The 21,106-nt window shown below is 36.8% G+C and overlaps 1 protein-coding gene across 1 annotated transcript; it reads left to right on the top strand.

Moving 5' to 3' along the window:
• Window positions 1–4,997: 4,997 nt before the first annotated feature.
• On the top strand, window positions 4,998–8,457 carry LOC131620223 (protein fluG-like). Its single transcript, XM_058891228.1, has 9 exons — window positions 4,998–5,230; window positions 5,751–6,002; window positions 6,263–6,331; window positions 6,456–6,570; window positions 7,466–7,571; window positions 7,683–7,839; window positions 7,911–8,006; window positions 8,093–8,141; window positions 8,227–8,457. The coding sequence occupies exons 1-9, from the start codon at window positions 5,066–5,068 to the stop codon at window positions 8,367–8,369; spliced, it is 1,152 nt and encodes a 383-aa protein (XP_058747211.1). The 5' UTR covers window positions 4,998–5,065; the 3' UTR covers window positions 8,370–8,457.
• The last annotated feature ends 12,649 nt before the right edge of the window (window positions 8,458–21,106 follow it).

Raw genomic sequence — 21,106 nt, 5'->3', positions numbered from 1 at the left:
AAGAATAAAAAGCAACAAAAAGAAGTGAATCTTACATGGATAATACTAAAGAAGTTGTTCTAGAGAATAAGAGAAAGATTCATGGTGATGGGTATAGACACACTAAAGAAGAGAAAACAAACTGATATCTTTGTCTCTATGGGTTTCACCCACATGTTTTACACACTTGTTAATTTCATCAAAGAAACAATTATTTAAATCTAAGATGTAAAATTAGATTTATGAAGCTATGATTCCAGTCAAGAAGAAGTTATGATTCAAATCACAAGATTTTGTGATTCAAATCAAGTTATATGCTTGATTCAAGTCAATTTGAGCAGAGCACAAACTTGGCTTCATGGAGACATCAGATTCGAATCAGAAATATCACTTGATTCAAGTCACATGAGGTTGTGATTCAAATCAGGTTCATTTGTTGATTCGAATCAATTCATCAAGAGGAAAATTTCAATTTTCACAAGGTTCCTGACTCGAATCACATTTAACACTTGATTCGAATTAAGTAACTCAACATCTTGATTTAAGATCTCTAACTTGTGATTCAAGCCACACCTTATGAAACAACAAAAGAGTAATTTGTAAGGCTCAAAAAAGGAAATTATCAAGGATCAAACACTTTTATTTATTGAATAATGAGGGTTCTTAATGGTACAACAACACAATAGCCAAAGCGATTACAATACAACTGAAACACGAATAGAGTACAAGCACGCAGTTATTAAATGATAAGCAATTACAAATATGCAAACAAACTATAACAAATGCATTCAAATTGGTAAAACATCAAAACAAGTAAACGATGCCATATGATAATATGGCTGCACATTCATAACACCACACCCACTTACTCAATAAAGCCAGAATAAACAACCAAAGGTCACAAACACAAAGACCCCCAAACTTCTTGGGCTTACAGACATTAGACTACCTAACCCAAGCTATATTAGATCCCCCTTTTAACACCATGCCACAATAACCTCCTTAGAATTTTCACAATCTTTTTCAAAACCTTAACAAACATCTTTAAAAAAGACAAAATGAAGATTGAGATAACATTAAGAACATAATTAAGAAGAACCATACTCTCTCCCAAAGACACATATATATGCCTCCACGAGTGAAGCCTCCCAGTGATGAGACTAACTAGGAGTTCACATGTAAAGGACAAACATGGGTTCACCTCTACCGGGAGAACAAGATACTTAAATAGGAGAGAAATTGGTTGATAATAAACTAAATCACAAGCTAGATCAAAGAAAGCAAGATCATAATTCACTCCAATAGACTATTCTTACAAAAATTCACCTGAAGGCCTGAAGCTAACTCAAACACTCGGAGGATAGACTCGATGAAAAAAAGGTTCTCAATAGAGGTATCCGTCAAAATAAGCGTGTCATCCACATAATTAAGATGAGAGACCAACAAATCTAAGGATCCCACTCGGAGACCTGAGAAAAGCTACTTATCCACAATCTTATAGAACAACCCATTCAGGCCTTCAACTACAAAGAGGAAAAGGAAAAGAGCCATGGAATCACCTTGCTTCAACCCCCTTTTGATGCAAATTTCTTGGGTCGTGCAACCGTTAACCAAGACCACGAGATTAACAAAAAAGATAAGCATGAATCTAACCTATCCACTTATCGTAAAAACCAAACCTGGGAGCATATAATCTAAAAAGGACATGTTGAACCAGTCATAAGCTTTCTTAAAATCCACTTTAAAAATGAAGCAATACTTTTTACTCTTCTTAGCTAGGTCCACCAGCTCATTGACAACAACTACCCCCACCAACTAGAAGCCTACCCTTAATGAAGGCTGATTGGTTAAATAAAATAAGCTTATCCATAACCCTAGAAAGCCTCCCTACTGAAAATTTAGAAAGGAGCTTATAAAGCGACCCTACCAAAGAAATGGCCTAAAAATATCTTATATGAAAAGGAGAATTAACCTAAGGGATCAAGGTAACAAATTAAGAGAAAAAACAATGAGGAAGTGAACAAAATTGATGGAATTGCTAACAGAATTCTCCTCCGAGATAGATTGAAAAAAAACCCATCCAAACTAGGTCGATCAAGGAGAAGTTATCTAAAATGATTAGAAAAATAGTTAACCACCTCCTGCCAAATCATAGATACCCCATCCACCCAAGCATCACCTACCTTAAGTAGGGACCATAGATCCGAGACAACCTTTTTCCTAGGGTCAATTTCCTCCACTAATAGCCATCTTGCTAAACTCTTATATCCAAAGAGCTCACCTCATTCCTAAATGAAGCAATTTGGGAATCTAAGTTACCGAAAACTTGAAGATTCCAATATTTCAAAGCACCTTTGAGAGCTTTGATGCTTCTCTTTCGGAACAAAAGCTTTCCAGTCAGAGAATTAAGAACTAGACCAACTACTAAACACCACCTTAGGGAGTCAGCGATGAGAAAGCCAATGATTATTGAACAAGAAAGGATTAGGACCCCACAACTGATTGGAGTATCTAAGCATAATAGGATGATGTTCCGACACATCTCTAGAAAACACCCATTCAAATATAGTCCTATGTAATTCCCATCATCCATTCGATATAAGTTTCCTATTTAGACAACTCTCCAACCCACCATAGAATTGGTACCAAGTAAATCTCTTACAAAGAAGAGGTAGATCAAGCAAATCCATCTCAGACACACAAAATTACTAACAATGAGGACGAAAACATCTCCTTTAATTCTTTGAACCGAAAAACAAGGGCTCTCTTGTCTCTCGGGCTACACTTAGAATAAATATTAACGACGAAACAAATCATCTTAGCCATACCCCAATAATGACACACACACATGAGTAAATAGGACTAGCAAAAGAAAAGGGAGATGATCCCTTTTCTGTACACCAAATAGAGACGAGACCACCACAATTACCCAAAGATGGTGAAAAATTCTAGTCACAAGAAGATTTCCCCCACAAGGCATTGAGAAAAGAATCTGAGAACTCACCAATCTTAGTCTCATGAATCACAATGAATTCTAAAGACATAGAAACGATGAGCTCTCTCGCCCTATTCTTCTTAAACCTACTCCTAAAACCACGAATATAAAAAGACCCTATTAACATCGAACACAACTCTCGAGTAACCTTGCTGACCTCAAATACCTATCTTTTTTTTCTAGGTCAACAAAACACTTAACCTTAGGCTTAGAACTGAGAACTGAGAACAAAATTACAACCTAATTGGTTGGATATTTTAAAGACCTTGGTGACTTTCTTACTATCTAAAGATTCCAAAAACTCAAAAGATATAGGAATAGGTCGTAAGTAACGTGAATCACGTGAAAGGGGAGCACAATCCATGCTAATGGACAAGTTAAGCCCTTGTGAACTCTATCCTTCATCCAGAATAGAACGGAGAACACTTTCCTGCATACAATAGCCAATAGAAGTAAGATCATTAATAATACCTGAATCCAACAAAGGGGTGGAGAGTCTCAGGGATTGGTTGCAGATAACTCTAATTGTGAGCGAGACACCATATATTCGCATGCAAAAAGTTATGATAATTAATACCTATATTATTTTATTTTGTTGACCTAATCATTGATACAAATTTAAATAAATATATACAAATGAAGAAGTATGGAAAATCACAAGTTCCGGTATGGTTAGTGATAGAACCTCGAAAGAGTTTATATAGAGTGACACCCCTCAACTTACAGGTCAGTTTTGTAAGGAAGAGTTAAATCAAATTCTAATATGGTATCAACGTCAATCGATCGGACTATGAACCACCCACAATTTATATCCACGTACTAAATCCAAAAGATTGTTGGGCGTGAGGAGGTGAATTAGAAACTTTCAAGTCCCGTATTGGTTAGAGATAAATTCTTAAAAGAGTTTACGTAAACTAACACCGCTCATCTTGCAAGTCGGTTTTATAAAGATGAGTTATGTCAAACTTATTTTTTGGTACAAATGAAGGCCAAAGCCCAGAAGAAAATAAAAACTAGGAATACACCATCCTAGAGGTAGTTACACCTATAGCATCATCCTCTAGCAGCCTAGTTATAACACTCGGCGCCAATTCAAACACGATCTACTCTGAATCAAGAATGCAACCAACATTTGCTAATACATCCACACACTTATTGGATTCTCTATACGCATGCTCCATTCTCACAACCTCATGTGTATCAACTAAACTTTGAATCCTTTTAATCAAATACACACCTTCACCATTCCTCGTACTCATTTTCACCATTGCATGCACCATGTCTATCGAATCCACATTGATCTCCACCCTACGCAACCCTAAACCCTTGGTGAGCTCTAGATCTTCAAGAACTCCCCAAAATTCCTTTGTAATCCCGGATCATGCCCCCACAACCAGGTGCCTTTCTATCCTTGCACGCACCATCTATGTTTAGCTTCACCATATTGCTAGTCGGAATCCAACCTATCATCCTAGTTGTTTTACTTCTTATTGTGACCGCATTAACCTCATACTCCCTTCTCGTCTACACGATAATTAACCTCAGATCGTGTAGCCTCATGTAATCCTCCTCATGTTCTTCTTTGTTGCCATGTCCACAAAGCATGACAACCTATCGCCCAAAGATTTATCCAATCCCTATCCTTGATATTGAGCATGAACTAGTCCTTCAAATCAGAGCTACAAAATCACCATATAATCTAACTGGAACCACTTTCACCCACAACTTAATGGCACTAGAGCAATCTCTCAAAGCATGCATAACAGGTTCTCATGAGTTAAGCCAAAATTGAACAAGAAGAAAATGTGTTAAATCGAATTTCAATAATTGAAATGCCATATAAAATATTCTTGATCTGGAACCAATGTAAAGCCAAACAATTAATAATGACATTAATTAAGATTTTTATATTTGTTATCTTATTATAGTAAGTACCAAATGAAAAATTAGTGAGTTAGAAGAAACAATAAAGAATAGAGTAATGAATTGACACTTAAGTTCAGAGCTTAGCTGTATAATTGACTCTTACTCAATTTAAATACATGCAAACAGAGTACTAGAGAGAAAGAGAGAGAGAGAGAAAGAGAGAGAATGGATTTCAGTGAGTTGAAAAAAACGATTGAGGAGATGGAAATAGTGGATGGCCATGCTCACAACTTAGTTGCACTTGATTCCAACTTTGCTTTTATCCATGCTTTTTCTCTAGCTCATGGCGATGATGCTCTTTCTTCAACACAACATTCTCAATCCTTCAAGGTAACAAACATCCTCTTCTTTTCTTAGGTGTTGTTGTTTTGCATTTGGTTCATGTTTCTATCATTGGGTTGAGATCCTCCATTTTGCAAAAGAAACTGAATTCTTGGTTTAACGAGATAAACACAAAATTGATGCATGTGTGACCTGATCGTTGAAAAATAAATAAAAAATTAGATTCTCTGCATTTTTTTAATTCATGGTGGGGCTCATTGGATGATGGAATCGTGGCTATGATCTTCTTGATTTAGATAGATATACTCACAATTACAATTTTAATTTACTTATTTTCACATGTCACATATCATTTCAATCATAATATTATATGACTTATTGGTAAAATTAAATAGGATAAAATTAAATGACTTATTGGTAAAAGATATACTATTCTTTTTTTAGAGATGAGGAAAAATTATTACATTTTTTAAATTGTATTAGCTTAAGCATTTGATATTGAAATCATGCGTGTATAAAAATTACCCAACTCTTAACTGTGACTGAATGCTAAATTATGAGATGGCAGAGAAATCTAAGAGATGTAGCTGAATTATATGGATGCGATTCAACTTTGGAAGCTGTTGAACAACACAGAAGAGTTTCTGGATTAGAATCTATCACCTCAACATGCTTCAAAGCTGCAAGAATCTCTACAGTAATCTTCGATGATGGAATAGATTTGGACAAAATCATTGATACTGAATGGCATAAGACTTTTACTCCTCATGTTGCTTCACTCGTAAGAATTGAACGCCTTGCCGAGAAAATCCTTAACCAAGTAAGATTCTTATTCACAATCATTTCTAATTTCATATGCTAAACTTAAAAGGTTGTAACGGTCGCGGTCGATATAGGTGTTTCGATACTGATTGCAGTTATCACGGTGTGAAGGTAAATAACGATATCAGTATCGTCACCTTTCCATACCGTTTTGTTGAGGCCGTTTTCGCGGTTACATAGCGTTTTTTAGACTATATTAAAACTAGATAAATATTCTTGCTATATTACATTATATTTATACTTTAATGCTTGCTGAAGGGTTTGGCAGATGGATCTTCTTGGACACTGGACTCGTTCACCACTGCATTTCTCTCCAAGTTGGAATCATATCCTTCAAAAGCTTCGATCTGTCTCTCTTTTTCTATACACAAACACACACAAAATAAGTTGTTAGTTGAAAAAATCTAAAGCTGAATATTTTAGTTGGATTCCTTAACATGATGAAATTACAGTTGCTGGTGAGATAGTTGGTTTGAAAAGCATAGCAGCATACTATTTTGGTTTAGATATCAATACAAATGTAACTAAAAAGGAAGCTGAGGAGGCTCTACAACAGGTGCTAGCTGGTTAGTAGAAAATGAAAATTGGTTTTACTATATACAAGGTTTTAATTAACTGTAGCTTTCACAATTATTGCAAAATTGATTGTGGTTGTTTTGATGTGAATTAACCACAACTTTTTTTTATCATAAAAACGGCGAATAGCAGTCTTAATATCGACACCTTCATATACCGTTTTGTCGTGACCATTTTCACGATGACAAACCCTTTTTTGTTTATTTTTTATTTTTGGTTTAATAGCATAATAGCTAGAATTTCACTTTTTAAATATGAATAAGTGGGATGTCACGGGTTCTAACCCGCACCGTTGCAGTCTGATGTCTCTGGACATCTATCAACACATCTATCAACTAAACTGACTTAAGACACGAGCATTTTTTTATAACCTTGATTTTATATATATATATATATATATATATATATATATATATATATATATATATATATATATATATATATATATATATATATATATATATATATATATATATATATATATATATATATATATATATATATATATATATATATATATATATGGGAGGGGATCATTTGACACCGGTGTCAAAGTATTAATTTTGACACCAAATCCTACCCCTTTATTCTTAACAAATCAAAGGTTAAGATATATTTCCTTAAAAAACTCATGTGTTAGTTATAAGTGAATGTATCTTAACCTTTAGATTAATAATAATAAACGGATAGGATTTGGTGTCAAAATTAATACTTTGAAACTGGTGTCAAATGATCCCTTCTCTATATATATATATATATATATATATATATATATATATATATATATATATATATATATATATATATATATATATATATATATATATATATATATATATATATATTATGGTATTAATATTCTTGCTGATTATTTTCATAATTCAGTTTGGAAGCCAGTCTTGGTAGCAAACAAAAACCTGGTTGATTACATCTTCTTGATAAGTTTAGAATTTGCTCAATCACATGACTTGCCAATGCAGATACACACAGGGTAATGCATGCTTTTAAATTGTATTATACTGTTACATTTATTAATTTCTATATTTTTTTAGTTGAATTTACCATAAAATGTTCCTAAACTCTTCTTTCTAAAATGAATCAGCTTTGGAGATAGAGGTTTGAATCTGAGAATGTCCAATCCTCTATATCTCCACAATGTTCTTGAGGACAAGAGATTTGCAAAGTGCAGGATTGTTCTTCTACATACATCATATCCTTTCTCAAAAGAAGCATCATATCTTGCTTCTCTCTACTCCCAGGCAAACACATAACAACTCAGTTTATTGAATTAGTACATTTGAATTTCAAATAACACAATCTTGTTATTCAGGTTTACCTTGATTTTGGGTTGGCTATTCCAAAGCTTAGCGTACATGGCATGGTTTCTGCAGTGAAAGATCTTTTAGAGCAGGCACCATTAAACAAGGTGTGACATTATAACCAGTTCATAAATTAATGTTTTTGTTTTGTGTACCTTTTGTTAAATTCTGAGTAAACTTTGTGTTATTGCAGGTGATGTTTAGTACTGATGCTTATGCATTTCCTGAACTCTTCTACTTAGGTTCGCTTAACATCAATTAATATGTTACTTGAATTTGAAGTTTTTATATATATTACTGGTAAAATCATGAGAATTATTGTGACAGGTGCGAAAAATGCTCGCAAAGTTGTTTTCACCGTTCTGCGTGATTCGTGCATTGACGGAGATCTCACTGTTTCGGAGGCTGTGGAAGCTGCAAAAGACCTCTTTGCACGAAATTCAATCAATTTCTATAAGATTACCAGTTAACATTGTTGTTATGTTCACATGGTTATTGTGTTAAAGACTTTATGTTTGGTGGTTAGTACTTTTTCATTAAGGTTCTAGTATTCCTCAAGTGTTGGTTTTTAGATATTGTTGTTTTTCAATCATATGAAGTTAATCTTTTTTCTTCAAGTGCATTCACTTAATGAATAATAGTTAATTTATGAGATTGACTCCGAGATTAAAATGTATTTAAACTTTCTAAAACTCTAAGTATACATTTACATTTTCAGCAAAGCAATATCTTTCAAAGCAATATCTTTCAATTCCTTTACTTCTCCAACACTTTATATTTCAAATCATTTATAATTCCAAACCATTTTTACATTTAAGTCTTTGTTCTATAGCTCTTTTATCTTCATGTTCGATAATTTAAGATGTCATTTTAATCCAATTTATTAATTTTTTTTGTGCAAATCAACTTTATAAATATTCTTTTAGCTAGTCAATATTAAATGTTTCAGAAATTTCCTTACACATTTAATATTGTGCACAGAAATACCTAAATTGATAAAAATATATATTGTTAAATTGTAATTTCTTGTGTCAAAAAGATTTGATTTGATTTAGAAGTGTGGAAACAGTTTGTTACACACAGATTTAATTTAGATCTAAATTATATAAATTTGATTTAGGTCTAAAATAGCTTTGATTTGATTTAGTTCCAAAATAGTTAGGTATTTTGGGCTTTTGACTTAGAGAGCAAGCTAACCTAAATCTATAAATAGAGAGAGTAACCCCTATTTTTGTAATCAAGTCAATTAAGTTGCAGTTGCAAAGTGAATCAGAAGTTTTTCATAGTTTGTGGGCAGAGAGTTACTCTGCAGAATCCATAATCTTTTCTTTCTTTAAATTTCCTTTCTTATTTTCATCGTTATTGTGTGAGCGATAACAATCTTGTTCATCAAGATTGATAGAAATTCATCTTAGATATTGGTGGAATTTCAACATTGGGTATCAAGAGCTCCGGTTTATCGATCAAGGGAAGTAGAAGAAATCACGATGGTGGTGAATTACGGGAATGAAAATTATCCAGAAAGTCTACCAATTTTGAAAGTAGATAACTATGAGAATTGGTGCAAACAAATGAATGCCTTATTCAGGTGTCAAGGTGTTTGGGATCTTGTAAAGGATGGAGTAGAAGAGCTTGGAGAAGATGCTTTAGAAGAAGAAAAGGAAGAACACGAAGAATTGGAGAAGAAGAGTTATAAAGCACTCTTTATAATTCATCAATGTCTGAGTCTAGACAACTTTGAAAAGGTTAGTGATTCTGAATCTGCAAAAGAAGCTTGGGAGATTCATGAAAAGTATTTTAGAGGCACTGAGAACGTGAAAGAGGTGAGGTTACAAACTCACAAAAGAACGTACAAATTGCTTCAGATGGAAGATAGTGAAAGCATAACTGATTTCTTCACTAGGGTTACCAAACTAGTGAATCAAATCAAGATATGTGGAGAAGCATTAACAACAAGAGCCGTTGTTTCTAAGATCTTGAGGTCTTTGGCCCCTAAGTTTGACCACGTGGTGGTAGCCATAGAAGAGTCAAAGGATTTGTCGAAGTTGACAAAAGAAGAGCTTCAAGGGACGCTTGAACCTCATGGACAAATAATGGCTGAAAGAGCTGCAGGCAAATTGAAGAGTGATGTGGCTCTGCAGGCTCAGTCACCAAAAGAAAAGAAAGATAAAGAAAGCTGGAATGGAAATAAAGGTACAGGTGGCTACAACAATTCGACTGGTCGAAATCAGCAACAAGGAAGCTGGTTGAATCAGAGAAAGCCCTCATACCAAGGCTACCAAAGAGATGGTGTTGCAGGTAGAGGAAAATGTGATGGTCAAATGCCTGACAAAAGTCACATACAGTGTTTCATTTGTCAGAAGTATGGTTAATATATGAGTGATTATCCAGAGAAGCGTGAGAATCAAGAAAGTGATTCAAAGTTTGCAAAAAATGAAGAAGAAGAAGAAGAAGAAGAAGAAGAAGAGATGTTTCTGATGGTCACAACAAGAGATGAAGATGAAATCAAAGACCAATGGTACTTGGATTCAGGATGCTCATCACACATGTATGGAAGGGTACAAGAGAGTATTAAAGTGATTTACAACCAAGTGCTAACAACCGCAAATCACAAAGCAAAGCTAACTTACAATTAAGAATCAAAAAGCTGAAAAATAACCCAAATTTGCAGCTCTAATGCGAAGAACATATCTCTCAGATCATACATTGTTTTCAAATTCTGAACGGTCAAATGTTAGATACATAAGTTACAAACATGCCCTCAAATTTTCAACTGGATCCGACATTGAACGAATCGGAGATCGACGATTTAATGAGACTGATGCAGAAAAATAGGAATAGATTTATCTCCTCTTTTCTCTCTTTTGAATCTTTATTTTCTCGCTATCCCTCTTAACCCTAAATTCACATTATTGTTAAGTGCCAAATTGTAGTTATTTTGTGTATGTAAATAGTGGCACTTATCAATGCTTTTTGTTAATACCGTTTGAATAATTCCCCGTTTTTGTGTAATTACGTTTACTTTACGAATACTTGTATTTTCATATACTTTTATACCGTTTGATAGTTTTGTTGTATTTTTGTAGGTATTCTTGCGTTTTCGGAGCCTTGAGGAATAAAGTGTCGAAGACACGGCTGCGAGAGCAAAGAGAAAATAATTCTGCTGTTCTGGTGCAGGGCGCTTCGCGCGCTGTAGGGCGCGTCGCGCCCTCTTTGAGTTTGAAGAACATAGTCTGGCAGAAGTTAGGGCGCGTCGCGCCGGATTAGGGCGCGTCGCGCGCTAGGGCGGTTTAGTAAATTTATAAAGGGCGCATCGCGCCGAAATAGGGCGCGTCGCGCCCACTGCGAAACTCAGTTTTGTATAAATAGTTAATAACAGATTTTTTAGGTTTTTTATCACCTCTTCTTGACAAGTTGAGCTCTGATCCTTTTTTGGTAGTTTAGAGGCTTAGGAAACACCATCGGGTGCGACGTCATGTGGATTGATCATGGATCTGACTCGATTTCATTGTACCGGTGAGATCTTTCCGGTTCATCTTCTCTCTTCCCTTTGTTTCATTCCAATGGTGGGTGTTGTATGTATGTTTCTACTCTTATTGTATGTATATTTGTGGATCTTGGGATCGTTTATATATTCGCTTTACAAATCATCATTGTTGTTGTTCTTGATCTTTTTGCTTAAATGCTCTGGATTTGTGTTGTTGCAGACATGGACACCATAGATCTTGATTAGGAATGATAACTGTTAGTTTCTGGGTTGCAGACATGGATTCAGGACTAACAATCGTTGTGGGTATCGAGTCTAATGCCTCCGTGTTGTTTGTGTCGGTGGAGAAATTGCTGATGTGAATAGTACGGTTGAGCTTTCGTCGGTGTTGCAGACATGGACACCGATGTGGCATCTCGAGTGATGCCCGGTGATGTTGATGTGTATTGTGAGTGTCGAGCGATAGATCTTCAGATTTAAGTATTCGACGGGTAGAACGAAATGCAATTCCATAACTATTTCTCTTAGACTATTGAGATTGTTTATCTGCTTTTATTTACTTTTCCCGCATTTACCTTTCCGCACCCAAATCATGAAACTTAGAACGCGAGATAGTCGAACGGCAGTTCTTCTCACCAATCTCTGTGGACACGATAAATCCCGGATGAATACTTCCAAATCTTTTGTTGCTTGCCGCTCTACCGCACCAACAAAATGGCGCCGTTGCCGGGGATTGGTTGAGATTAATCGCATTGCGATGGTTTTATGTTTTAAGTTTCGTATAGTTTTGATTAAGTGTTTGGGCAGGTCATTTTCTTTAGGTTGCGTTTGAGGCGAAAGCATTGGCGTACCGCGAGGAAGTTTCTTACCATTCGCGAAACAATAAAGGCGTCGAGCTAACGACGTTAAACGAGCGCTTGTTGGGAGGCACCCCAACGGTTTTATTTTTCTGTTTTTATGTAATTGAGTTGTGTAGGTGTTAAGTGGTGGCTCACTGGAAAATCTGTCTTTTTAGACTGGTCTGGTTTTTCTGGTGTAGCGCGCGTCGCGCGCTCATGGGTGCGTCGCGCGCTGGGTTGCTTTTGGCCAGTGACCTCTTTTTAACGGGTCACTCGGCTCGCCTTTTTCCCACTTACACCAAGGCTTTATAGTATAGTATTTTATCGATTTATTTTTAATTCTTTTGTTTGTGTTTAGACTCAAATTTTGGCCCGATTACTTGGAGTCGCATTTGGTAATTCTTCGATTTTGATTGATTCAACAAGCCGGTTGTGCGGTAATGATTGATCGAATTTGTACGTTGCAAGGTACTCGTTTATCGCTTTCTATAGCATAGCATGTTTTTGAGACTTTTCATTTGTACAAATTTCATACTATTCATTCTTTTTGCATAACTTGCTCCTGACTTGAATCACAATTAGTTTTTCCCTTTTTACCATAAATGTGAGGTGGCTTTCCATTGTGTATATATGTGAGTGACCTACATTTCTTGTTTTAACTGGATATTATTATGTTTAATCTTTCGTCTGTATCGATTTTGTGAATGCACGAAAGTGATCAAGGCACTTGTTTGATTTTGAGCACAACTACCATAAGCCAAATGTCATTTTACCTTGTGAGTGTGTGACCATTCGTACCCCCTTTGAGCCTTTTTGTCATTGTCCATTTTGTTTTTGAACTTGAGACATAGTTCACCCTTTTTGATGGATTTTGATTATCTTTGTTTTCTTGACCTTAACTATGATGTTTAGTTGGATTTTTACCTTGCCTTAGAAAGTAGGGAGTATTCACTTTATGTTATGGTTGAATTCAAGTTGGGGAGAAGGTGTTTGCCTCTTTATGTTGTGATTGATGTGAGGTTAAGAAAAGAAAAAGAAAAAGAAAAAAAAAGTGAGAAAGAAAGAAAAGAAAAAGAAAGAAAAAAAGAGAAAAGCTTGAAAAAGAAAAGAACAAAAAGAGTTTTGAATAAGAGTGTGCTAATAAGTTTTGTGTTTGGTGTGAAATTTGTGATGAAGAGAAAAGTTGGATTGAAATTGTATTGTTTGAAACTTTGTGGAAGTAATTACTCTCTTAGGTTTAGGCAAGTTTTTGTTTCGATTAGCTTTAGGACTTATCACTTGTTTGTTAACCGAGCCACATTACAACCTTGAAAGCCCTTGTGATTCGTGTCGTTGCATTTTCAATACTATTTTTAGATGAACGCATAATTTTGTCTATTGTTTGCAAGATTGTTGGATGAGTGTTCAAAGTCCTCACCTTTCGGTGTTTTTCATCTACCGATGAGTTTTTGCTAGGCGTGATTCATTATTGAGCTTGTTTTGTTTTAGGATGTTTTGTATGAATTTTTGTACTTAGGAATCGTTTCATTTTCATGTTGTCGTTGTAGGATAGTGGTAAGTGTTTACTTTGTTAGTACGTTTTTATTTGAACCGTACAATTGTTTCGTTTTTCTAAATGTTGTTGATTCTTGATTCTTTGGATTTATACTTTTGCGATTGGAGTGTTTGGCCCTGTTTGAGGACAAACAGATTCTAGTTGGGGAGAGTTGTTAAGTGCCAAATTGTAGTTATTTTGTGTATGTAAATAGTGGCACTTATCAATGCTTTTTGTTAATACCGTTTGAATAATTCCCCGTTTTTGTGTAATTACGTTTACTTTACGAATACTTGTATTTTCATATACTTTTATACCGTTTGATAGTTTTGTTGTATTTTTGTAGGTATTCTTGCGTTTTCGGAGCCTTGAGGAATAAAGTGTCGAAGACACGGCTGCGAGAGCAAAGAGAAAATAATTCTGCTGTTCTGGTGCAGGGCGCTTCGCGCGCTGTAGGGCGCGTCGCGCCCTCTTTGAGTTTGAAGAACATAGTCTGGCAGAAGTTAGGGCGCGTCGCGCCGGATTAGGGCGCGTCGCGCGCTAGGGCGGTTTAGTAAATTTATAAAGGGCGCATCGCGCCGAAATAGGGCGCGTCGCGCCCACTGCGAAACTCAGTTTTGTATAAATAGTTAATAACAGATTTTTTAGGTTTTTTATCACCTCTTCTTGACAAGTTGAGCTCTGATCCTTTTTTGGTAGTTTAGAGGCTTAGGAAACACCATCGGGTGCGACGTCATGTGGATTGATCATGGATCTGACTCGATTTCATTGTACCGGTGAGATCTTTCCGGTTCATCTTCTCTCTTCCCTTTGTTTCATTCCAATGGTGGGTGTTGTATGTATGTTTCTACTCTTATTGTATGTATATTTGTGGATCTTGGGATCGTTTATATATTCGCTTTACAAATCATCATTGTTGTTGTTCTTGATCTTTTTGCTTAAATGCTCTGGATTTGTGTTGTTGCAGACATGGACACCATAGATCTTGATTAGGAATGATAACTGTTAGTTTCTGGGTTGCAGACATGGATTCAGGACTAACAATCGTTGTGGGTATCGAGTCTAATGCCTCCGTGTTGTTTGTGTCGGTGGAGAAATCGCTGATGTGAATAGTACGGTTGAGCTTTCGTCGGTGTTGCAGACATGGACACCGATGTGGCATCTCGAGTGATGCCCGGTGATGTTGATGTGTATTGTGAGTGTCGAGCGATAGATCTTCAGATTTAAGTATTCGACGGGTAGAACGAAATGCAATTCCATAACTATTTCTCTTAGACTATTGAGATTGTTTATCTGCTTTTATTTACTTTTCCCGCATTTACCTTTCCGCACCCAAATCATGAAACTTAGAACGCGAGATAGTCGAACGGCAGTTCTTCTCACCAATCTCTGTGGACACGATAAATCCCGGATGAATACTTCCAAATCTTTTGTTGCTTGCCGCTCTACCGCACCAACAATTATCCACTTAAATAAGTGAGACAAATGGGCTATACATATCTGGGCCTTTCTCCACATAGGAAGGGAGCCCAAACCCAACAAATCTCCCCCTCACTACTATATGGAAGAAATTGCCAAACCGACGATATCACAACATGCTTCAAACTTCCCTCTTGGTACTATTTTAGTCATCATATCAAAACCATTATCATTTGTATGAACTTTAGCTAAGTACAACAACTTAGCATACAAAACATCATGTATCCAATGATATCTCCGTGAATGTGTTTGGACCTATTATGAAAAGTTGGATTCTTACCAAGATGAATAGCATTTTAACTATCAACAAATAACACATATTTGTCTTGAACAAAACCAAGCTCCTGCAAAAATTTCTTCAACCACAATAACTTTTTGCATGCTTCAGTAATGGACATGAAGTCAGCCTTTGTAGTAGACAATGCTACACACTTTTATAATATGGACTGCCAAGCTACAGCTTCCCCTGCAAATTTAATCATGGATCCTGAAGTGGACTTTATGGAATCAATATCTCCAGCCATATCAGATTTAGAGTACCCTACTAAAGTAAGCTTATCTCCTCCAAAACAAAGCCTCATATAAGTAGTACCTCGAAGATACCTTAAAATCTATTTTACAATATTCCAAAGCTCTCTACCTAGATTTGACAAAAATCTGTAAGTTCAAGAGTGTAACGTCCGTATAATTTTAATATTAATTTAATCGGAATATTGAATTAATAATTAGAATTATTAAGGATTTTGTGAAAATAATGAATAAATAATGGTTTTGGCATTTGGGCCATATGAGGAAATAGTAAAAGAAGGAGGGGTGATTTAATAATCCTTTTTACTAATTTTATTATTGTTTTCATAAAACATTTGGTTTGGGGAAAACAAAGAAAGAACGTGAAAGAACAGAAGTCTGAAGAACGAGGAACGTGAAGGAGAACGGTAGAGGGAGAGACCAAGAATCAAGAAAATTGTCTAAGGTAAGGGGGGACTTTTCTGATTTTCATCTATTATCGGGTTATGGGTTGATAACGCTGAACAGATGTAGAATTCAGGTCGATTGAGTCATATGATAGGTTTGGGGATTGAGTCAAATTGTGTGATGTTTGATCCTTATATTTGAATCCATGATATCTATGTTGTTATGGTCTCAATTGATGCGTGATTGATGTATTATGAGGTGTTCTTCGTGTTGTTTGAGCATTCTATTTCCCTAGGTTCGTACTGGTATGAATTGGGTGAGTTTGGACTGTGTAGAATGCTGTTTTCTGCAGGTTAGGGTTTCTGAAATTACCGGTTCGCGCCGCGTACATAGGGCGCGCCGCGAACAGTTGGACAGAATGCCAGGAATTTGTGATACGCACAGGTCGCGCCGCGTACCCGTGTTGGCGCCGCGAAGGCGTAACTTTTCCTCGCTTCGCGCCGCGTGTAGATGTTTGCGCCGCGAATAGCTTGGCAGAGAGCCAAGGATTTTTGGGACGCTCAGTTCGCGCCGCGAACTGAGATGGCGCCGCGTGCTGTTGATTGTTTTGAGATATTTGAAAAGTTCAAAGATGCATAACTGTTTAACTGTTGGTCCGTTTACTTTGCCGTTTTGAGCTAAACGAACCTTATAGAATAATCTATATGATGATGATTGATTGATCTTAGAATGATGAGAATACATGTATGCTATTTCTTATTGATGATGATTGGTGCAAATACGTGTATGTTTTCTATATGATGATGATAGAATTGTGATTGAATGATGTTAATATATATGAACATACTTGATGATGATGATGATATTGATGATGATGATGGTGATGATGGTATAAGTATGTTATATATGTTGCATTCATTCATATTCGTTGACGATACTGTATCCATAAGGGTGTGTTGGATCAGTAAAGGGCATGATTCCCATTGTGTGGAATCTGTGCTGGCAGGGCCGTATCTGGATGATGTTGGATCGGTCATGGGTTATTCCCATTGGATGATGTTGGTACCACATGCATAGTGTCAGTTCATTCATATGCATAATTTATGACATGATTGGATGTATTCCAGTGTTGTAAATGTTGATGATGCGTTGGTTGTTGTTTGACTTGTTTTGAATGTCTGTTATGAAACAATTGGGTGAATGATGCAACTGTGACGTGTTATTTCTTTATAACCTTATAACATTTGTTAATTATGACGAGACTCACCCTTACATGTTGTCATTTTCAGATTGAGGATAGCGGCTGTTCGACTCGGTGAGGATTAGCTCATGAGTCAATGTTTTTAGTTAGCGTCAGGTGTCATGCTCTGATAGTTGTAACACTGGGAACGCTTGTTTTGGAGTTTTGATTGTAACTCTATATTTATTTGTTTTGGTTGAAGTCTGATACATTAGTGATATAATGTTGACTTGATGAAGTATTTCCGCTGTGTAAAACATGAAATTGATTAATGAGTTATGATCTCAGGTGTTTCAGTGAATGCATGACTTATACTGACGTGTGCTTTTCATTATTTATGAATTGTGATACCTCTCTACATGTTACTCTGATTTAATAATGGTTTATTTGTCGCGGGTTATTAGAGGGGTGTTACAATAGTGGTATCATTGCATAGTCAGTCGTTGTGGCCAGAGTCTTAGTGTCAGTGTCAGTCTTTCAGTGTATGCGACTAATACGAGTTATTTGTCGATACTTTTCTTCTGACTGGATTGTTGTGATTAAGCAGAACAAATGGCTGGAAGAGGAGGAAGAAACGATGATGCTCTCGCGGAGGCTCTGGGCATGATTGCTGGTGTACTTGGAGAAGGGACTGTAGGAGCGGGGATTGGTGCTGATAGGCAACTGGGGAATTTTCAGAGGAACAATCCTCCATTGTTCAAAGGAACGCATGATCCTGAGGGTGCTCAGAAATGGCTCAAGGAGATCGAGAGGATTTTCCGAGTCATTGACTGTGCTGAAAATCTCAAGGTGAGGTTTAGCACTCACATGTTATCTGAAGAGGCTGATGACTGTTGGTTAGCAACCAGAGCTGAACTGGACGCTGGTGGTATAGAAATTACTTGGGCTATATTTAAAAGGGAATTTCTGAGGAGGTATTTTCCTGAAGATGTCAGGGGCAGAAAGGAAGTTGAGTTTCTAGAGCTGGTGCAAGGTAACATGACAGTACCAGAGTATGCTGCCAAGTTTATGGAACTGGCAAAGTACTATGTGCACTACAACAACAACGAAGCCAGTGAGTTCTCAAAATGTGTCAAGTTTGAGAATGGCCTTCGTGATGAGATCAAGTCGGGTATTAGATACCAGAGGATTCGGAGGTTTGTTGACTTAGTGGATTGTAGCAGGATTTTTGAGGAAGATAGCATCAAGCTGAAGTCATCTCACTCTCGCGAGTTGGTTGACAGAAAGGGTAAGAAGCCTATGGATAAAGGTAAACCATATGGTAGAGGTAAACCTGTTGATTGGAAGAAACCCAGTGGGGGAGATTCCAGTGCTCGTATCAGATGCTATAATTGTGGAGAGATTGAACATCGTAGGAACGAGTGCAAGCTTGATCAGAAGAAGTGTTACAAGTGTGACCAAGTGGGCCATATTGCTGCTGACTGCAAGAAGAGGGTTGTGACTTGTTACAACTGTGGTGAAGAGGGTCACATCAGTCCTAATTGTCCCAAGCCAAAGAAGAACCAATCGGGAGGAAAGGTTTTTGCTTTGACCGGGTCAGAGACTACTCCAGAGGACAGGTTGATTAAAGGTACGTGTTTCATTCATGGCACACCTTTAGTTGCAATTATTGATACTGGAGCAACTCATTCTTTTATTTCCTTGGATTGTGCTATGAGATTGAACCTTGAGATATCTGACATAAATGGAAGTATGGTTATTGACACTCCTGCGTCGGGTTCAGTAACTAATTCGTCTGCATGCTTGAATTTTCCGGTTGACATTTTTGGCAGAGAATTCGGGATGGACTTAGTGTGCCTTCCGTTGAAACAACTCGATGTAATCCTGGGAATGAACTGGTTGGAATTCAACCGTGTTCATATCAATTGTTTTGCGAAGACGATAATTTTTCCTGAAGAGGTTAGTACTGATAATCTGGAAATGACAGCTAGACAGGTGAATGAGGCTATTGGGGATGGTGCAACAGTGTTTATGTTGTTCGCATTGATGAATGTGAAAGAAAAAGTGGCGAGTAGCGAATTACCTGTGGTGTGTGAATTTCCAGAAGTTTTTCCAGAAGATGTGAATGAATTACCACCGGAAAGAGAAGTGGAGTTTTCTATTGACTTAATTCCGGGAACTAGCCCAGTGTCGATGGCACCGTATCGTATGTCGCTGTCTGAGTTGGCCGAACTGAAGAAGCAGTTAGAAGAATTGCTGGAGAAGAAATTCATTCGTCCTAGTGTTTCTCCGTGGGGTGCGCCTGTGTTACTAGTAAAGAAGAAAGAGGGTTCGATGAGGCTGTGTGTGGATTACAGACAATTGAACAAGGTTACTATCAAGAATCGGTATCCTTTGCCGAGGATTGATGATTTGATGGATCAGTTGGTTGGAACGAGTGTGTTTAGCAAAATTGATCTGAGGTCTGGGTATCATCAGATACGTGTGAAAGATGACGATATTCAGAAGACTGCTTTTAGAACAAGGTATGGACATTATGAGTATTCTGTAATGCCGTTTGGAGTTATTAATGCACCTGGTGTTTTTATGGAGTATATGAACAGGATCTTTCATCCTTATCTTGATAAGTTCGTGGTGGTGTTTATAGATGACATCCTAATATACTCTAAGAATGAGGAAGAACATGCTGAACATCTCAGAACGGTATTAGAACTGTTAAAAGAGAAGCAACTTTTTGCCAAACTATCGAAGTGTGAATTCTGGTTAGAGGAAGTCAGTTTTCTTGGACATGTGATTTCTAAGAATGGTATCGCTGTTGATCCTGCAAAGATAGAAGCCGTGTCACAGTGGGAAGCTCCGAAGTCAGTGTCAGAGATTCGTAGTTTTCTCGGTCTTGCAGGTTACTATAGAAAGTTTATTGAAGGATTTGCAAAGTTAGCATTGTCGTTAACTAAACTAACCAGGAAGGGACAAGCTTTTATTTGGGATGCAAAGTGTGAAGAAGGATTCCAAGAGTTGAAGAGGAGGTTGACTAATGCTCCTATATTGACTTTGCCGAATCCGACAGAATCATTTGTGGTTTATTGTGATGCATCACTGATGGGTTTAGGTGGCGTATTGATGCAAAATCAACAAGTAGTCGCTTATGCGTCGAGACAACTCAAAGCACATGAAAAGAATTGTCCGACTCATGATTTGGAGTTGGCAGCTGTAGTTTTTGTTTTGAAGTTGTGGCGGCACTATTTGTATGGCTCGAGATTTGAGGTATTCAGTGATCATAAGAGCCTGAAGTATCTCTTTGATCAGAAAGAGTTGAATATGAGGCAGAGAAGGTGGTTAGAATTTTTGAAAGATTATGATTTTGGTTTGAATTATCATCCGGGTAAAGCAAATGTAGTTGTTGATGCATTGAGTAGGAAGACTTTACATATGTCTATGCTGATGGTGAAGGAATTGGATTTGATTGAACAATTCAGAGACTTGAGTTTAGTGTGTGAAGGTACTCCTGCTAGTGTTAAGTTGGGTATGCTGAAGCTGACTAGTGGTATTCTTGAAGAAATCAGAGAAGATCAGAAAGCCAATGTTGGATTGATTGATAAGTTGACTTTGATTAATCAAGGCAAGAGTGGTGAATTCAGAATTGACGAGAATGGTATACTGAGGTTTGGTGACCGAGTTTGTGCCCCTGATATTGCTGAACTCCGAAAACGTATTTTAGAGGAAGGACACCGTAGTGGATTGAGTATTCATCCTGGTGCTACCAAGATGTATCA

The sequence above is a fragment of the Vicia villosa genome, linkage group LG1, assembly GCF_029867415.1.
Source record: "Vicia villosa cultivar HV-30 ecotype Madison, WI linkage group LG1, Vvil1.0, whole genome shotgun sequence".
Lineage (NCBI taxonomy): Eukaryota > Viridiplantae > Streptophyta > Magnoliopsida > Fabales > Fabaceae > Vicia > Vicia villosa.
Note: the sequence above shows the minus strand (reverse complement) of the source record. Positions and strands in the feature narration are given on the sequence as shown.